Raw genomic sequence first — 21,099 nt, forward strand, 5'->3', positions numbered from 1 at the left:
ACGCACTTTGAGTAGGTTTTATAGAATATTGCTAAACACCTTTTGCGCAAGAAGATAAGCTGAAATACTTATTTGAATGAAAAGCAGCTCTGTTGAATTAAGATCTCCTGCAGAAAAGTTGAGAAGGAGGGTTATGTAATTGTCATTAAAAAGTTGTCATTTCCATAATTTTTTAGTAATTTAAAGCTATAAAATGTTATCTCTGTTGCAAATCTTCTTAGAGGGATAGCTAATCATAAAGTAATTCTGTAAATTTTATAGCACCCTGCTGGAGTAGATCTACAAATCTACTCCTTTGAAAATGATAAAGAAATTAATTACAAGAAAACAGGCTTTTTCTAGTTTGTTTCTGGTTTTTTTGGCTTTTGGTGTTTTTTTGTTTGTTTGGTTGGTTTGGTTTTTTTTTTTTTTTAATGAGAAAACTCGTAAAGCTGCGATACTGACAGCATGGCTTTAATTCTTTCAAATTCTACCCAGTTTAAAAAAAAACCCACACTACAAAGCCTATTACTTCCTGCATTCAAAAACTTGTCAGGTTTCATGAGGGTGGATAAAACTGCTTTAAAAACTTGCCAATGAACAAGATGAATCTTTTAAAGGAAAGGTTAAATCAGTCATAAATTTAAAACACCTTCTGTGGCTTTTATCACAAAACAACCCACAATGGGTTTTAACTCTGTCCAGTAAACATTCCTGGTGGAAGTGGGGGCTGTTTGTCTTCCTGAGCCTCTTGAGTGCAGTTGGGAACATTAACACCTATGTTAATCCCTAAGCTAGAAGGTAAATTTTCCAAGTGTTATACTTAAACTGAACAGCAATGCTCATCTTTCTCCTTTTGTGAATGCATATTTTACTCTTCTGTGCTGAACAAACAAGTTTGAAATCTGAAGCATGTTTAATGGTCCTTTCATTTTGATTCCAGACACGGGATATGTTTTCCCCCCTTGGTGAAGCTGCTATTTACTGACATTGCAGCTGTGCTAGGAAGACATAGTCAAGAGTCCAAGCTCTGCTGAAACAGTGACTTATGCAGGAGCCACTCTCTGAGGGTGTGTTTGCTCTGTGAGGACAGCTGAATGCGCAGCATAAGGAAGGCAGTGGGGACCAGGTGTCTGCAGCAGGATTTCTGCCTGCTCTGCAAAACACAAGAAAAGTTTAAGACAGGCAGTGAATGATCAAAAGAGAGCAACAGATCCACACACATAAGGTCACCTACATCACTTAAAGCATGACTAACTTACAGAAGGGCTAGCTTTAAAAAAATCGTGAAGATTTAAAATAAGACAAGTTGAGCTTATTTTTCATCCTTCAATTACTCAACTTTTAGGATTTAAAGGTACTCTCTACAGTCAACATCAGTTACTTTTTAGAGGAGGGAAAAATGTAAATCTGGGATTTTTTTCCAAGACTCAGAGTTTTGAAAAACTTAAATATCATGTTCATAATAAAAGAGAAGTAATCTGAAATGTTCTAATGAGATATGTACATTTTTAGGATTGAGTAAAACTTCGTAAATGGCAGTACTTCCAGGAAAATCCATTGTGAAAATGGGGAGAGGGAAATTACCCTGAACATTTGTGACATTTTATTTGAGTGGAGTTTTCAGTTGCTTCTGTCTCCTTGTGGTTTGAGTGTTGCAAGCTGAAAAGGTTAACAGCAAGGGATTAAAATTCCGTGTGCAGTACAGTATCACACAACTCCATAAAGCTCCAGACACAAGCAACAAAGAAATAGGAGCAACACCTGGATCTGCAAAATGCTCTGCCCAGCTTCATTAGCCATGTCTGCAGAGAGGATTAATTGCTTCAGATGCAATGCCATGTTGTCTCTGTGCTGGTCTTTCTGTTTGAGCAGTGCCAGCCCATTCGAGACTTGCTTCTGGCTCCCTGTGCTGTGCTCCATCAAGAGGTAGGGACATGGTCTGCTGCACCGTCCTGCCCTTTGCACAGTGAGAGGACCTGTCCTCAAAGTCGCATCCTTGCAGGTGAGAGTGGTATCAACCCAGTGTCAGGGAAACGCTGAACCCAAGGTTTTCTCCCCTCAATGAGGTTAATTGATGCAGAGATGCACTTATACACAGCAGATTTCAGGATCTGTGATTTTTAACATTGTTTCAATTACCCTATGTGGAGGATGTGGAATAGATAATTTAAGTAGAAGGTGCTGATGTCAAGCAAATGTAAGTAAAACACTGAATTCTTCTTCTAGAAGAATTACAGGTGCTTTACAAGAGTCCACTCGGAACCACAACTGCCAGTGTGTGTGCTCTTAGGCTCTGATCCTCAATGTTAAGGAAGCTCTTTTCTTATTCCTTTGAAAGGTCAATGTTGTGTCCCTTTCCTTTATCCCTGTAGTGACGGCTGGGCTGACAGGTATGATGTGACAGAAGGGTACCAGAACGAAGCTGTTGGTGGAATAACAATCAAGCTGCAGTCCCCAGACGTGAAGTGGTTTGATGACTACTACCTAGAGCTCCGGCCAGAAACCAACCATCGGAATCCATGGTTTCAGGAGTTTTGGCAGCACAGGTTCCAGTGCCGCTTGAAGGGGTTTCCCCAAGAGAACCCTAAATACAACAAGACCTGCACAAGTAAGTGAATTTATTACTTCTGCTGAGTGAAACAATGTGAATGAAGGTCTGGTCTGATGCAGAATGGTCTGGTGAAGTAGTGAGTTGGATTGGAAGGAAAAGAAGCTGTAATTGCAATGCTTGTGGTTCTCAAAATTATAAAAAAGCACAATTTTTAGTGTTCAGATTTCTAAAGAAACAGACACAGCTTCAGTACCTAACTGATCTCTGTATTTGAAAAACTTGATGCTACTCCACCTCCATAGGCATGTAAACACTTTCAAAAATGCTGCAACACAAAATTAAATTTACCTTTTCAGAAAAAAAGCTGATCATATTGCTTTGGCTCACAAAGGCCAAAGAGAGAGATAATATACTAAAAGTTATCTGAAGCCTTTATGGCAGTGATCAGTATTTATGAACTTCATATAAAACACCAGGTGATTTGAAAGATGTCATTAGGTTTTCTTTCAGCCATGGGTCATTTCTGGATATGCCATTTTGAGCTGATTATTTTCATTCCATTGTACTAATTTTAGCAAAAACTCCCACATTTTGTCATTTCTCTGCTACTGATAGACGTGGTACCTACAAAATCTGGAGTTTTGTAGGTTTTTTTTTAAATTTATTACTTCTGTTAATTGCTCTTTATTTCATGAGATGCCAAGCAGTTTTAATGTTGTCTAGGCTGTGAACTGGCATCCATGTCTTGCATTCCAAAGGGTATGAGGACCTGTGGCACCAGTCAAATGGCAAGAGACAGAGCAGGAGCCAATGGCTCAGTGCCTCAGCGAGAAGACCCCAGACTACCTGGAAAGGGTCCTTTCTTTGGGTTCAGAGTCCTTCCTCTGAGGCTAGGAGGACTGTTTCACAAGCCCCTTCTCCTTCTCTGTAACTCTCTGGGCAAATTTTTCACTATTTCTGACCCTTGAGATATCATTAATACCATTGTATGAATATTCTGGCAGTGTTGGGGATAATGTGGGGCTGTGCTGGGCATTAGTCCAACCACAGCTCTAAACCCCAAGGGTTCTTCCCTCCTAAAAATGTGAATCTCTTCCACACACCCGTGAGACCAAGAAATATCTTAAAGGATCAGAGTCTTGGATTTACACAACACAAACCCCTAACTAAATCCCACTTAATGATCTTAATGTTTTTCTTTTGATTTGGACAAGGTCTCACAGGAAGTTTGTGAGTGAGAAATAAATTGAATCTAGGAATCCCAAAATCTCAGCATACACCTTCCACACTCTACTCACTTTTCCCCATTATTTTTGTTCTGTCACCCTTCCAACACAGTTTAAGACAGGTTTTATTTGCACTATTGACAGCTACTGCATATTGAGCAGCAAACTTCATTGATTTCCCCATGATAATATAGACCTGAGATGTCAATACAGTGGGCATAGCTGAATGCAGGCTAATAAAGACCTGGTTTCCATCAGTGTGCCATGTAAAAAACATTTCAATTTGACTTTTGTTGGTTTCTTTTTTAACTTGCCTTTTACCAACAATGTGAGAATCTAATTTATGTTTTATGTGAAAGATTAGGAACTATGAAATGTAAGTGCCTAAAGAGTCTTTCATAGCACCTAAAATAAAATTCACCACCACAGAAAAATTATCATGGATGTGCAGGGAGATGTTATTTTATACACTAATTCACGAGACATGAATATTAGACAATCATTAAGCTTGATTTGCTTGGTGTGAACAGTATCATGTCTGGAAGCTTTCCCACACAGAACCACAGCTCAAAATATTCCTAAAACCCAGGAATTTCAAAGACACAGAAAAAGGTGCAAAAATCCAAATCTTCTGATTTACAAATCATGACTAGGGAAGAAGGCTTTTTTCCAAATAGATAGCTCTAATTTCCTCTTCTTCAGTTTTATTGTAGTATTCAGGGCTGGACCATGATGCATACAGTAAAATAATTAAAACCAGATTATAAAAGCTTTAATTCTCTCTTGCTGCTGTAGGGCAAAAATGTTAATTGTAGTTGTAGAATTTCCTGTGGATTAACCAGCAAGAAAGATATAAATGTATTCACTGAGAATGCAAGAGGGAGACTTTTGATGCTGTGACTTTAAGATCAAAATTACCATGAATATTTGAAACTGGCATGGTAGTTGTTGTTTCTGCCTCGTTTCCTATCACCCATAAGAATTTGAAAATTACATCTTTTCAATTCCTATATTACTATTTATTTATTTTGAACAGTCAAAGTTGTGAGTCCTAAATTCCATCAGTTCAGACTTCACAATGGTAAAGATGAATCTTGCCCTCAGTGGTCATAAATGTTTCGCAGGCTGTCCTAAGAGTTTCTGCATGATGAGGAATTAGTTTGGTTCTGATTTCACCTGGCAAGAAAACAGGACTATATCCTTTATTTTATTTCATTAAATACATGGTGTTCTCCAGAAGCTGCATCAAAAAAAAATATTAAAAACCCCAAACACACTAAAAAATTAAGTTACAGGTGTTTTTTAGGATTACAATTAATGAGATTAAGTTTATTGAGAAGTGCTGGAGAGAAATCAAAACCTATTTTTTTACATCAAAAGTCAAGCAATTCTTTATTTCTTGGAATAAAGATAAAATGATAAACAGAGAACTGATGTTAATAGACAAGGTCATTATTAAATGAATGTGTCTATATAAAAGGCAGCATTATATTAGTGGGAAATAAAATTAATTGTTCTCTGTAATCCAGTTGTGTTGTCAGAAAAACATAAAGAATGGTTAACAGTACAGTCAAGTTTATTCAATAAGAAAATAAACACAGGAAGATATGGCTGAAATCTAAGTAATAACTGACTTCGCCTATGCACCGGCTATGAATTTAGCTGTTCAAATCTCTTCATTTGCTTTGATGAATCCTGCCTAGTAGAATATTAAGCTACATTTATCCCTGTGACAGAAAATACATAAAGCTATAAACCATTCTAATCATCTCCAGTGACTTGCAAGTATTTTTCTCACTTTTTAACATAAACATGAAATATGAACATATTCATAGACAGTTTCAGGACAGGTATTATTATTTATGAATATGAGGTTCAGTATGATATGTATAACCAAATTACAAAATCAGCCAAACAAAGAAAATCCAAAAAAGAATAAAGATTTTTTTCTCCATGAATTTCTATTAAGGACTAAAAGGTTTCCATTCCTTCACATAGACTTAGTTCATACTGAGATGAAAATTTCAGCATCCAGCTCATTTTTCATTTGCAGATTAGAATATACTTGCTTAATCCAAATGGGTGCCACTGCTGTCGCTGCTAAGAACATTGATTTTCTGCCCAGCTGGAGCACTACAGAAAGTGAGAAGTTCACAGACTTATCTGACTTTATTTTTGGTGTAATCAGTTCCATGGCACAGGAGAGCTGCTACAAGCCACCTCTGAAGAACAAGAGTCAGAACAAAGAATTTAAAGTGCATGTGTAAAAGGAGACATTTAATGGCCTCCAAACACCAGGGATTTTACAAGACTTGGGGTTGGTTTCACCTCTAGCAGTAGTCAGAGGTTTTCTTAATATCTAAGACTATAATTCAAAGAAGTTCATAAATAGGTCTGCAAGCTGATCCAGATGGGTAACTCCACTCAATGACCAGCTTCACGTCTCAAAAGGCTAATCTAATCCCTTGGTATTGATTGCCTTTAGACCTCTGAAGATGAGATGTTTATGCGACTGCTTTCTTTCAGAAAGAGTTCCCACTAAATCTCTAATTCCTAGTACATTTTCATCCTGGTGAGGGTGTTTTAAAAAATGCATCTTTACTCCAAGCAGAAGCAAAACCCAACATAAGTTAATTATGTGGTGAAGCCCTGGCTCAATGGACAGTGCTGGAAAAAGACAAGTCCTCAAAGCCACCAGGAGCAGAAGCATATTTATTACATTTACCAGTCTGTTAAATTATTTATTTTGCCTGCACTGTTAAGTGATATTATTTTTCCCATGTTGTGCAAAAGCTGGAGGCACGGATGGAACAGCATTATTAATGGTGATACTGAAACACAGAGCAATACCAGAATACACATCCCAAGTACCTGTGATCTAAGTCATAGACATTAAAGAGTAAATAAATAGAGGCTGATGCTGCTGAAGCAGTGCAGTATCTTACTTTGACTGGCAGAGGCTACAGACTTAAGAAAAAAATAGCAGTTTCATGTAAAGGAATAGTGGGAACAAGAATCTGGAGGGAGGTGATGGGTCACTTGTGTAGGTACTTACAGCAGGGTCCTGATGTTAAATACTGCAGTTCAAAGAAGTGAAGTGAAAACAAAGGGAAATTTTGGGGTCTGGGTCATCACAGACAGAGGTCAGCCAAAAACAAGACATGGAGGGCACTGAAAGTGAGCAAAGCAGCTTATGTCTGCCATGGCTGGGAGCAAGGACCCAGTGACAGGGTTTATAGGGAAGAAGAACACACAGTGATGTACAGGTGTCCTGGTTACAGCTCCAGGGAAAGGAGATTTGCAGCAGCATTCTGAGTGCATCTTAGAAGGCTGCAAAAATCCCAAATTTAATTCATTATTTAACCATGTGGCTTCTCTGAGTTAAAGGTGCTTTTTCTGAGGGTGTAAAAAATTCTCATAAAAGAAGGATGACCAATGCATCTCCAAGCAATTTAGAAGAGGATTAAGAATGAATGAGCTTGTTTGCAGAAAGGGTGATTAGGGAAATTTGAGATAAATACAAGAAAAGTTTTTCTGCTAAAGGTACAAATTTGCACATAAAATTAAAGTGCAAAAAATACCTACCTGTTTGCTGAATCTCATCCAGTTCCAGCTATTTTTAATGAGTACAGAAGGACACACAGAAAGCCCACGGTTTCAGATGAACAGAAATTTGGTTTAAAAGATGTCCCTTTTGGGTTTCTAGATAGAATGAAGGAATAAAACATGACTGCCTAGTCTTTTGCACTGCAACATGCAAATCTGTTGATTAAATGTAGGCTCTGATGCCAAAATTAGTTTAATCAGGACTCAGCCAACAAAACATAAGTGCTGTCAGAACAGAAAGGTATGTTCCATGTTTCAAGGAATGTGTCCCATTTAAACATCTTATTCCTCAGACTTAACATTCCTGTACTTTCATTTTTAGACGGCAAATAAAAGCAGAACAAAGTTAAAATTATTTTCTCGCTTTTTTAACAGTGAATTAGAAAGCATTTTAATTCTCCTGAATAAATCCTCTGTGTGATTCAGTTTCATATTCATGCTTGGGCACCTGCAAGCCAAATTATGGTCCAGGCCTCATTTCTGTGCCCCACATTTCAGACCTGGAACTCAAATACAGTTATTACTACTTTTACAGTGATGCTGGGTCAGATCCAGAAAATTCCAAAGGCAAATCAGCTGTAAGGCATAAATCCAGATCTGAATTTTCTAGCAGCCTGATATAATCTGAGCCAGGAGCCCACACAGACATGTTACTATATTTTTGATTCAGAGAAAGAAGCAGTGTGACACTAAAAACTGCTATATGCTCTGATTTATATTTTTGAAAGCCTTTTTGATATGCATTGATCCTGAATTTAACACATCTGTAACTCAAACACTTTAATAGCTTGAATCTTCTCGTTGTTACAGAATTCGTCAAACTCCTGCAAAATCTGACTACAAAACTACATTTGTTTTTCCTTCCCTTTATTTTCCCTCATTTCTTCCTTCAATATATTGGATGTATGTGATGGTACACCTAATATGACTTCCTTATGTTGCAATTGCTTTTCCAACTGCCTTCCTGAGCCTTGAAAACTATCTGGATCATGTCTCTCTAGCCTTAAAAATTAACTTATAATTAAACTTATTCAGATTATATAAATTTCATATTGGATGTTTCAATTGGAATAGCTCCTGCCATTCTTTTCTCTCCGTAGCTCAACTTTCTATATAGATTAAAATACTTCATATAAGCATGTTTTCAAGTACAGTGAGTTTTATGCCACCACTTAATGTACTTTTGCACCTGTAGTTGTTGAGCTTTGCTGCAATTTGTGACCAAGAAACTGAAATCTGTAGAGAAAGAATAGTGCTGTTAAGAAAATTATACTGAGAAATAGGTATCTATTTACTTGCCTTCTCCTAGGACTACCTGTTGCTGATACTTTTTTTTTGCTGATTATACTGAACTTGACAAGAGAAGCCAGACTGCCGCTGTTTTGTGGGCACCCAGGGATGAAGGTCCTGCTCCCATCAGATTTGTGACCACTCTGAGAATGACGAGGCTCTGCAGGTTTAAATAGATGTAAAACACCAAAGTCAACTAAGTCCTCTGAAAAAGGCACTTCAAAGTCATCTCTGGATTTCAATACATTGAATTTGGTCTCTCAGTCATTCTCAACGCTTAGGTGTTACTCAACATGTGAAATGTAACAGTGCTGATAGTGGCTTTCAGTTAAGAAGAGTGAGAGTTAGAACTGGTCAAAAGCGTTGGGTGAGGGAATTACACTGGGAGGTATTTCCTTGTCAAATTTCAAAAATGTTCCACAGCAGCATTAAAATGGGTCATTTTTTGTTTTCTTATCTCAGTAACGCTGAAAAGCTTTGTTTTAAGATTTGAATTTACCTTCACATTGTTTCATTTTTATACTATGTGTTTTGCCTCAGCATCAAAATTACATTTCCTGGCAAAAAAAAAAAGGATATTTGAACTCCATGAAATTTCCCATAGAGCAAAAAATACCTCTTTTCTTCAGCCCAAGAGCCTGTAATAAATTAAAATAGGAAAACAAATAAATAAATAAACTACTGCAATTGATTTTTTAGTAGAAAAATACACCCAGAACCTTACAAATTATACAGAACTGAAAGTTACTTTATCATTTCACATTGCTTTGCTAGAAAGCTCTGGTAATAGACTCTGGAAAAGGTTCCAAAATCAGTCTTTTTTCTATATCTTTAAACAAGGACAATTTAACTCGATATGAACAATATGGTTCTTGTATACAACCTTTCCTCTGTTTTACAAGATACCACACATTTCTTCATTGCATGTTTCTGGGATGACTGACTTGGTGCATGTCATCCAGTGCATACAGATCCAGGGAAAATTACATGTGTTGCCAAGGAGCACAACAGGGACAACATGGACCTGCTGACAGAGCTAAGAAGCCACACACTATATCCTGCAGAAGACAGACACTACCATGGTTTTGTTAGAAAGATTGGCCTGTTATCCAAATTTTTTCTAAGAAATTCACTAAGGCAAAGGAAAGAAAATATAGGAAAACACATTGGTTGATGGACTTCAAGTACAGTGAGCAGAATGTGAATGTGGGATGTATTTGCCAGCAAAACTAGAATTCATTTCTGTCAACATCTTGTCCCTCAAAACAAAACTTAGCACAAAGAATCACTGAATATTTTAATGGCATATTTATGGAAATTGTATAGAAACTAAATTTTGATATAATCATGGAGAAGCATTATTAAATAATTGGACGCTGTAGGATATGCCTGTGGCTTCCATTGTAATGTCTCTTATGACTTGGTAATAAGCAACCCTTTGATCACTGAGATTTTTTAAAATAATAATAATAATAATAGTAATAATAATAATAAATAAACACTAACAATTTCCCTTCATTTCAGTGCTAAACTCTTGCAAAGCAAACACATTGCTCTGCACTTTGAAAAAAAATATTCTTTCATATTGCGTGTCATATTTTGTTCTCATATTTCTCCTCAGGGAATGAAATAAGGGAGGTGAGGGATTGCCTGGAATGTAAAGTATTTTCACTCTTCTTTTTACCCTTTATTAATTCTTTAAAATGCAAAGTATTGTTATTTTTGGAAAAGGTGGAAAGCAGAAAAAGCATATTAACCATAGTAATTTTGCACTCTTTAACATCTTTGCTTGATGAGGCTTTGTAGTATCACAAGCTGGCAAGCAGAAAAAATTGTATTTCATTTTCCTTGAGGGTAAAAATCTGGAAGAAAAAGAGGAATGAAGTTTTGCATCAAAAATCTGTAAAATAACGAAATCTATTGAAGAATTCTTATTTGACGCTCAGTACTAGAAACAGTAGCCCAATTTCAGAATTTGCTTCAAAGATGTAGGTTTGGTTTGGTTTATTTTTCCGTATTTAGAAGGAGGGGATCATTCTTAGAACTATTTTATTAGTCTCACTGGTAGCCAGGACCACCTGTTCTGGGAGCTGCTGGAGTTGCTTTGGAGCGTGGGAAACAGTCCAGAGCTGGCTCACCATGCACAGCGACTAACAGCATCCATAAGTGCTTTCTTGGATCACTGCCCATAAGTACACTAATTGTTTCTAAATAGATCCAAGAAATGAACTGTTGCTAGTTGGAATCACTTTCTTGGTGAAAGAACATGTTTCTTTTTCATCATCTATGCATTTGTGTGCTTTGGAGATTTGACAACAGAAAAGAACATATTTGGATGAGGAGTTTAGTGCTGGGCCATCTCCATACAGTTAATCATACAATATAATCATGGAATAAAATGGTTTGGATTGGAAAGGAAAGACCATAAAGTCGTTTTAGTCCCCCTGCCATGGGCAGGGACATTTTCCACTAGACCAAAGTCCCATCCAACCTGGCTTGAACACTTCCAGGGACGGAGCATTCATAGCTAATCTGGGCAACTTGTTACCATGCTTACCACCCTCAATTTCTTCCTCTGAACCTGACCTCTTTCCACTTAAAGCCATTCCCCTTTGCCCTATCACTATGTGTGTGCTCTTTTGAAAACTTCGGCATAGATTCATAAAGTTGATATACTCCAAACACTGCCATCCCCATTAAATTCATCTGGGCCACCTTTCCATGTCATGACCTTGTGTCAGGAAAGGTTCTTGACTGAAGACAGTTCTCATGGATGAGTAATAAGGGCAAGAACATGTGTTAGAGTTCCAGCAAGAGCAATATGCAAGAACTCTTGAGTGCACAATGTGTTTAAGGCTACCTAAATCATAGCTGTTGCAGAGATAGATTTAAAATATTTTTTACTTTTTTTTTGTTTTTGGTTGTTGAGTGAGAGACTACCTTTTAGCTTGTGTAATCAACCTTCCTTTAAAATCACTGCTAGGGTTATTTATATGCTTCAAGTCTGACATGCCAAAAGTACAGAATCTTGTGGTACTATAAAATGACCTTGGTAGGTTGAATTTGTCCTTATATAGCCAAGTGAGGCAATTAATATCTCAGGTGAATGTGTTCTCCAGCTGCAGGAAGTATATTAAAATTCTCACAGCAGCTAAATCCCTCACAACTCCATTGACAATTGCCAGCAGCTTCTAGGAAGAGCTAAGCAGCCTCATTATAAATCATCAGGTGAACGGAATGAGGTTCAGTGTTTAAAGAAAATCAGAACAATAATTTCATAAAATTGAAGCACAAAGCCCAGTGGAGACTAAGAATTGAGAAGTAAGTTATTAGATTTTTAAGCAATCATATGCAATAAAGCAGCTGAAATAGTGTTTTATGATAAATAATATTGCCAATGCAAATCTGATTCATCCTAATGGCTACTATAATTAACTGCATGGTGTGTAAGGTGCTAATTTTGTGGATGAATAATTGGTTAAAACAAGTTTTATGCATTGCAGTGTAATATGCTTGTTCAATTTTCCACTTAATTTCAATTAATATAGGTTTTACATGTACTTCACTGATGCAGTTTTTATGCCTATTATTTTTAATTAGGGAAAAGAAATACCTTGGTAGAACAGAACAAATGAGCAGCACTGTGTGTTTTTTCCATGTTTTTGTTTTTTTTTTTTTTTTTTTATTAATATGCTTCAACTTCGTATTGCTGAGCCTTCCAAAATGTTAATAATCGCTGCTCCTGAGGTTGACTGGAAATGGTGGTGCCAGTTTCCACATAAAACAGAGGGGGAAAAGGAATCTTTCTGTTCTCTCATTTATTTTCTGACCTCTACACAGTGTTTTTCAGTTCAAACCATATGTTTTGTTACCCTTCCTGGTGTTTCCAGTGTTGCAATAGATTTTAGTGGTTAGAACTGGGGGGTGATTTTCTTGTTCACCACTGAAAAGGTGTGCTTGTATGCAGTCATGTCTGCTTTATGACAGAATTGATCACCAGCTTGAGATTCTTACCCTTTTCCAATAAAGGTGCCTACCCATCAGAATGGGTTCTTGTCTTCTGGATGGATATTGTTCAACTAGATGAGTGCCACTCTGAGAGTCATATATTGGTCTTCATTTCTTTGTCTCAGTCTTCTCATGGCATAAAATACTTCTCAGATTGTGCTGCCTCTGCAGCTCAGATGGGCAAGTGTGAGCACCATCCCTGCCCCTCCTCAGTGCTTCTGTGGCAGGCAGACTCTCATGGAATAGGCAGGTTATTTGCATTCCCTTTACTCTGGGCTGCCCACACAAGGGACTCCCTAGCTCCTAGGGTCGCTGCTTGGTAGATAGAAGCAGAACAAAAGTTCTAATAGAGCTTTTTATTTGTCCTGCCTACAGAGATAAACCTTTCTATGTGTCACATAAATATCCAGCACCATCGATGCAGTTGTTATATCTCTGACTCTTCTCACTTCCCCAGTATTAAAGATCTTGTGGCCAGAGTGCAGCAAGAAAGAAAATCTCTAACCAACACTTCCTTAGTTTGTGTGGTGCTGTCAATAGAGAAAATCTGTGTTAGTAATAACAGTGTGCTATAAAACTTAAAGGTATTCAAGGTGCTGCTGAATGATTTTTTTTCTGTGCATTTTACAGAAGCAGAATTAGAGAATAGTAGAACAAACATCACTCTTTGAAAGCCAAAAATATTAACATTCACCAGTTCTGACTAAACAGAGTAATTGCCTAACCCACACTGTCAAACCCTTCACAGATTTTAATGTATTTGCCTGTATTGCATTGCTATCCTCACTTCATAAAGAGAGAGGAAAGATATAGGAGAGTCATTGGGGGTAACTTTTGGTACAGTAAAGGAGTGGTGCCTAGGTCAGTCTGTTTGCACAGGATTGGCTCCATGTCTCTGAAATAAAAGTGTTTTCATAGAATTATAGAATGGCTTGGATTGGAAGAAACCTTAAAGATCATGTAGTTCTAATTCCTCTGCCATGAGCAAGAACACCTTCCACCAAACCAGACTGCTCAGAGCCCCCACCCAACCTGGCCTTCAGCACTGCCACAGATGGGGCATTGACAACTTCCCTGGGCAACAGAGTTCACTGATTTTCCAGAAGTGGAACTTTTTTTATAAGGTTTCTAGAGAACAAACCTCTTATTATCATTTACACTTCAACCAATATTTCTGAAGGTTTGAAGAGATTTCTGCAGGTTGAGAGAAGTTTCTGGGTTCCCTAAAATATTATGTTATAATGCCCATGGTGCATGCTTTAAAAATACACATGAAAGAGCAGTACTCTAAAACTAACATACGTGAAGTGAGCTGATGAGCTGCAGAGAGAAGTACATCATCTGGATAATACAATATTTAAAGAAAACCTCTACTTTCATTTCTTTGTTTTTATTCTAACATGGTCAGTGTGTGTACCAATAGAAACATCTTTTATGAGTTGCTTAAGACATTTAAAATACTTTTTCCACTGTTAGTAATTAAGCAACCAGCAGATGTCTGAAGGTCTGGCTGTATCCCAGCCCTACTCACTAAACCCTCTGCTTGTTCCCTGACAGGCCAGATGACTCTGAGGACGCAGCATGTGCAGGACTCCAAGATGGGCTTTGTAATCAATGCAATATACTCTATGGCCTATGGGCTCCACAACATGCAGCTGTCCTTGTGCCCAGGCTACGTGGGCCTCTGTGATGCCATGAAGCCCATAGATGGTCGGAAACTCCTGGAATCCCTCATGAAGACTAACTTTACCGGGGTCTCTGGGGACATGATCTTGTTTGATGAGAATGGTGATTCACCAGGAAGGTAACGTTGACATTTGTCAAACTGTTTAATAGCACAGATGCCAACAGTACACAGTAGGTATGTGCAGACTTGACAACAGAGCTAAGGTCTCATACTCCTAGTTTTACATTTCCTGATTCCTGTACTTATTTTGCAAAAATAGATTTTTTTTTAATGTGCATTTTTTTATGGCATTTCAAGTTAGAGATGTGGACTTTCAGGTGTAACAGCGTCCTGCATTAATTTACATTTTCATCTGTACCATTTAAAAGTATTAATATTGAAAACAAATTATCAGATCCCTATGTTTGTACACCATGATGTCCACCACAGCTTATTTCTCTCTTTATGTGGGTGTTTAAGTGTATGTGTTTGGTTGACCTAAAAACAATCATAGCGACTTAGCTCTTTTATTAAGAAAGCTACAACAATATCAGAAATATTGTACTGATGCATCTGAGATTTTTTAAATCAGAATAATTAAAAGCCTGCTTATATATATTCCAAAGGAAATATTTCCACTTGCATAACACAGTAAGTTACCAATCCATACTGCGCTGCTCTAAGAAAAATTGAATTTAAACAAAGCTTATTTTGCTGGTAGCATGCATACATATGTATACATACATCTATGAAATGTGAGACAAGTTTTTCTATGACACATGTATCCATAGAAATGCACATTGGAAACAGTCTTGAGGTGGGGATTTTTCTGGTTTCTGCCTACTGAATTTTCAGAGGAAGAACAGCAAGTATGATAGCATTCAAAGTCTATTTATTCCCTATGTTTTGATGTATTTTCTGTCTCATTCACTGCTTTTGCTCCAGTATTGTTTGAGATAACCCGTTATGTCCACATTATTGGAAGGTTTTAAACATCTTTGTTATGGTGCCATACAAACAGATGATTAGAGGGAAAATTTAAATTAATAAAAATATTCATTTAAATTTTGTCTCCTCCCACTAATGTGAACAGAAAGGAAATAATTAACTTCCTAGTAGAAATGGTTTGGAAATTTTAAACTCATTGGTCAAAATATTTTGACATTTCCAAAAATTTCTGCTATTTCAAACCTGATTTTTTCTTCATTCTATTTGCAAACCTGTAAATTCAGCATTCTCCCCAAAAACAAACAGTACAGCCCCCTACACAGCAGTCTGTGTCTGTTTCTGGAGACACAAATTTTCAAATTCTTCAGACTCAGACTCTAAGGAAGGGCACTGTGAGCCAATTGGAGAACTCAGGCACAAACTGGCAGAAGCCTAGGAAAATTTCAGATGGAATTTTGTTTTCAGACCTTTTTGAGCATGAGCAAGGCTGTCTTCTGCAAAACGTTTCTTTTTTACAAATAGCTGAATTTTGAAGAAAGGTGTTAAATCTGATTTTTTCTGGCCAAATTATTTATAAAAGACATCTCAGACTTCTTTAAAAGGATTTCTTTTTTGTTTTAAAGGTGCTCAGATGCAGTGGATTTTATCCTACCCCCATTCCAATCGGTCTTTTGTATAAAAATGACTGCATTAGTGAGCGATGTGTGACCTGCCAAAAACAAATATGTGACTTGACAGCATCAATAACAATATCTAAATATTGCAAAGAAATCTTTTGCTTTCCTTCTCCTCATGTTGTCATTCTTAACAAGAATAATTTAACACCATTTGTTGTAAGGAATTTAATTGAATATCTTGGATATTTTTAAATTCTAAGAAAGATGATGAAGAAATTAGATCATGTGAAGTCATTTGCTCAGTCACAATTGGACATAAGTAATTCCCTGAAGAGCATGGGGACACCATGTGGAATGTGTCCCTCAGGATAGCTCAACTTTAAGAAGGTCCAGCTTCCCTGGATTTGTGTGATATTTCTGTCTACTCAAACCAATAAGTTGTGTGTGGTTGTAAGGTGGTACCAGAATTTGTTTTCTTTTGAATCATAGTTATTTATCCCCTCTTGTACAGCAATAGTCACAGCATTAAATCCAGTACATGTGCTTAAGTCAGAAAACATTGAGTCAAAGTGTACTCTTTCATGATTAAGAGGATTTTATAGGAAGCTCCATTTTTAACTTCCAGGTTTTGAGTAGTGAATAGTCTTTTAAGCACTGTCAAATACTATTTGCAAGATCTTGAAGATGGTGCAGTCATACTGGAACAACCCATATGCCCTGTTCCCTTGCATTGATAACTCTATCTTCACTTGGGAGGAATTTAAAACAGGAATCTAAATCCTCACAGCTGTACTGTGGTGGTGGTGCTAAGCAGGAAATCAGAACATAAAAAGCCTTTCTGACCTAGATAGCTCAGGATTTTAATGTATAGAAAAAAAAATATAATTTTTGATATTATACAACAGATGATTAATCCTACAAGATGCTTTGAATCCTGACCCTATTTCAAAGTGCTTTATGTGTACGTTGAGTTTTAACCAGGCAGACAGTCTAGTGTCGGGCCTGTTTTATGTGAGTCAGAAGACATGGGAAAAAAAAAATAGTATGGAAACCATGATTCCTCAGGAAGATAACAATGATCTGTAAATATTATCAAAACTCTAAAGAAGAAATTGAGGAGGGAAGAACAGGCAAGAAAAAACAAGATACTGTGTTTTGACTGTGCTACCAGTAGAATATATGTTGCTAGCAACATCATGGCACTTCTGTTTTGAAACGAGTATTTTGCACAGTGATTAGAGCACTGCTGGAAATGTGCTATTGTGCCATCTGGTCTCTCCTATCCTAGTGACAAACTGTCCCTGTATTATCTCAAGGAACCTCCAGGGAACCAGTGACTCATGAGCCTTCACTGCAGCAATGGGCTTACTGAATCTGGCTATTTCTACCCATCCATCAATGCTGCTCTCCACAGAGAAGAGAGACAAGACTTATTGAGGCAATACTGTATTAAATTTGTTAGGTTCTTTTCCAGTATTCCCCTTGTGATGTATGCATGGACCTACTACTGTGGGGGGATCATTGGTTTAGGTTCTGTGGCCTGTCAGACACTGGCAGTACTTTACATGAAACCCTAAAGTAAAAGCTTTAACAAAGTTATACTCATAGGTGTGTTGCAGTGTCTGACAATATTGAATAATGGCTCTTCTGTGGATTCTCTGCTAACTTTTTGGTTAATCTGTTAATCCTTGACAAACTGTTACTATGGCTGTGAACCTCAGAAAAAAAGTTAGTTTATAACCATGTGCACGAGTCTGTTTCTTTGGGTTTGTGCTTGTGTTAGCTGGATTCAATTACTTTGTGTCAGTCTGGCATTCATATCTCCAACTTTGAGATCATTATTGAAGCTGAAGACATTTCCTTCTTTATACAATATGGATAGTGAAATGTTTCAAAATCTAGAAGTGTAACAAATTTTTCATTCTACATGTGCTTATTTCTTCCTCTTTGGAAAGATTCAAGAACAATACAATGTGTGTAATATCACATTGTCCATTCAGTCAGACTCCACTTTCATTTCCTTTAAGAGGCTGCTTACAGTCCTGATCCTGCCCTGCATGTGATTTTTGCATTGAATCCCTGCTGTACTGTAGTTTCCCCACTGTGACAGAATTTTTGGTGATGCAAAGCATCTTGAGATCAATAGATGAACAATATTATAAAATAGTTTTACTGTAATTTTTTATTTTTTAACATCAGCATGGGTAAAATACTGATGTTAGATATAGCATAGCTACTGCTTGTCTGTCTTAAAAGTGTTTCCTCAAAATTTAAGAAATATCTGTGTATCAGTAATGGTTTAACTCCAGCCAGAAACAAAGTACCTTGCAGCTGCTTGTTCAGTCCTGCATCAACAGAATCAGAGACAGAACTGAAAGAGCAAGAGCTAGAAAACTCATTGACTGGGATACAGACAGTTTAACAAGAAAAGCAAAAGCCATCCACACAAGCAAAGCAAACCAAGAAATTATTTTGTTTCTTCCTAGGTAGGCAGGTAGTTCAGCCACTTCCAAAAGAACAGGGCCCCATCATGCATAATGGTGACTTGGGAAGACAAATGCCATACCTTCAAACATCCCCTCCTTCCTTCTTCTTCCCCCTACTTTACACACCGAGTATGATGTCATGTGGTCTGAATACTCCTTGGGTCACTTGGAGCTGGGTCTCCTCTCAACTTCCCATTCATTCCCAACCTCCTTGCCCACTTGACACTGCAAAAAGGCTTTGGCTCTGTGTAAATCCTGCTCATCAATAACAAAAACGTCTCTATATTATAAACTGTTTTCAGCACAAATCTAAAACACAAACCTATACCAGACACTGTTAAGAAGAAAATTAACTCTACTCCAACTAAACCCAGCAGGGTATCTTACTAGGGAGATTGTTGGATTTAAGGAGCAGGTTATTCTCCTCATTTGTACATTGAACTTCATAAATTACACTCTTACAATACCACTCTTGATGCAACCCTGTCTATATGCTTTGCCTTCAGGACTAATTTGGTGCCTACTGACAGGAAAAAGATGTGTCCTTGTTTATGAGGCAGCTTTTCTAAAGTCAAGATTCTCTTAACCTTCTTGGTCTATATTCTTTTCTTGTTTTCCATTAGTAAATTTCATATTGCTTAGACATATTAATTCCAACTAAGTCCACTAAAGAGGAGACAAAGAAAAGCATGGGACAATTTCTTCAGAACCTGCCCAACCTTTCAAACATGGCTTATAAAAAAAGTGCTAAAAGAACAGGGCTGTACGGCAGAAAGGTGGGCTGGTGTTCTGTAGGAGAAGGTGAGTCCTTCGTGGCTCCACAGACTTTCTGCAAGAGTGTGGGAACTGAAGAGAAAATAGGAGGAAGAGGAATATGAAACTGAAAACTCTAATGAGCTCCATCTTTGACCCAAAAGCAGCCTAGAACTGAGTCATGAGTACTTTTTCTTTTCCACACCATACTGTTCAAGGAGTGAAATGTATTTCAATCCCCAAGGAATTACACAAAAATGATTGTATGGATGGAAAAGACCAGCATTTACTGATGCAATGTTGGAGAAGAGAAAGGGGAAAGAAAAAGAAAAAGAAAAAAAGGAAAGATTCCTGGACTCTCTGTGCCTTAAGAGTGATGCCTGATTCTTCTCTGGGTGCCACACCAAATTTCATCTTGCAGTCTTACAGCACAGGAACTTTCCTTTGATCACACAGAGGTTGCTTCTACCTCACTTTGAGAGTTTATCTATCGTCTCCTTCCCTCAGGAGGGGAAGAAGCACCTGCAGACAGTGAGGAGGACATAGTGTTAGCAGTTGGCATATAGGTTTAGATTACTCAACATCTGCTGTAGAGGGAATTTGGGCTCCATATGCAATTGGCTTCCAGGGCTGGAAGCTGCACAGATGTAATTCTGTTTGACTCATTTCATTGTTTTTTTTAAATAAATTGTCATTCTCAGAAAGACAGTCACTTAACCCCAGAGTGTTCAGGGAAATTTTTATGGTGATGGAAAAATACCCCAAAAAACCCCCAGCAGTAAATCCAAAGCCAAATATTATAAAAAGCAAATAAAGAAAACACCCCAACCCCCCAACTTAACATACAAAGGAAAAGCAAGATTATGATATCACAAAAACTATTGTGAGATACTCAAAGAGTATTGTACTCAAAATTCTTTAAATTTTTTCTTCTTCATTTCAGTGTGCTTGATTTTTGACTGTATGGTGTTCCTTTGATTTGAAATATTTCATTATGTTCTCCTCAACTCAGCTATGTCTCTCCTTTCTGTTTCCAAAGATATGAAATCATGAATTTTAAACAAATGGGGAAGGACTACTTTGATTATATCAATGTTGGCAGCTGGGACAATGGTGAGCTGAAAATGGACGATGATGAAATATGGTCAGAGAAAAGTAATATCATCAGATCTGTGTGCAGTGAACCCTGTGAAAAAGGCCAGATAAAGGTAAATATTTTCTTCTTTTTCTTCAGTCTTGCAGTATGCACAGCCTTGAAATTTGAAAGCAAGTTTTTTCTTTACTTCTACATGGAGATAGTATCCCACACTTAAATTAAAATGTACAGATTTATGTATTTAGTTCTTATTCTTATCATAATCATCTCACTATTTTAATAAGCTGCCATTTTCTTGACTCCTATATCTGTGGACTGCTGAATTTTATTTTTTTTTTTAGTTTATATTTTGAATGCTTTCAAAGAGGTATTGTTTGAAGGCTTTTTGCTGCATATTTTTAGAGCATCTGATTCAGTGGAGTGCAAATCCCTGACTAGGACTTGTCAGTACAATTAATTACTTGCAGGTAAATTAAAAATAATAATTGCTACTATTTCAATGCTAGACGTAGTCACCCAGACTGGAACATTATTAATCAGACCTTAAGTCTGCGGTATCATCAGAGAACATCAACTACTATCACTACTTCAAACTTCAGGAAATGTAGGTTACATATTTTTTAATCATACTTGTTTTACTGCTTCTTTGTTTCCCAGGTTTTTTATTTTTTCTTCCTCCCTTTCCATGCTGGAGCAAGGAGTGTAGATGAGTCTGTCATATATTAATTATATACTATTTTCCTTTAGCATCTCATGATGCCTCCTGCAGAACAGTTAAAATACTGCAAGTCTGTAGCTTACCTTGCAGTCATTTATATAAAAGCCATTGGAACGAGGAGATGGGCATGTTTAACCATAAAAAAAATCAGG

At 37.2% G+C, this 21,099-nt stretch overlaps 1 protein-coding gene across 1 annotated transcript in view; it reads left to right on the top strand.

The window, feature by feature from the left end:
• The window catches only part of GRM5 (glutamate metabotropic receptor 5), a 232,456-nt gene that overhangs the window by 175,114 nt on the left and 36,243 nt on the right, over nt 1–21,099 (top strand). The window contains exons 4-6 of the mRNA XM_041483657.1: nt 2,355–2,590; nt 14,221–14,467; nt 20,173–20,341. Of these exons, the coding sequence (XP_041339591.1) occupies nt 2,355–2,590; nt 14,221–14,467; nt 20,173–20,341 (652 nt within the window). The remainder of the gene's footprint in view (nt 1–2,354; nt 2,591–14,220; nt 14,468–20,172; nt 20,342–21,099) is intronic.

This window comes from Pyrgilauda ruficollis, unplaced genomic scaffold (genome assembly GCF_017590135.1).
Source record: "Pyrgilauda ruficollis isolate IOZ18807 unplaced genomic scaffold, ASM1759013v1 scaffold60, whole genome shotgun sequence".
Taxonomy (NCBI): Eukaryota; Metazoa; Chordata; class Aves; order Passeriformes; family Passeridae; genus Pyrgilauda; species Pyrgilauda ruficollis.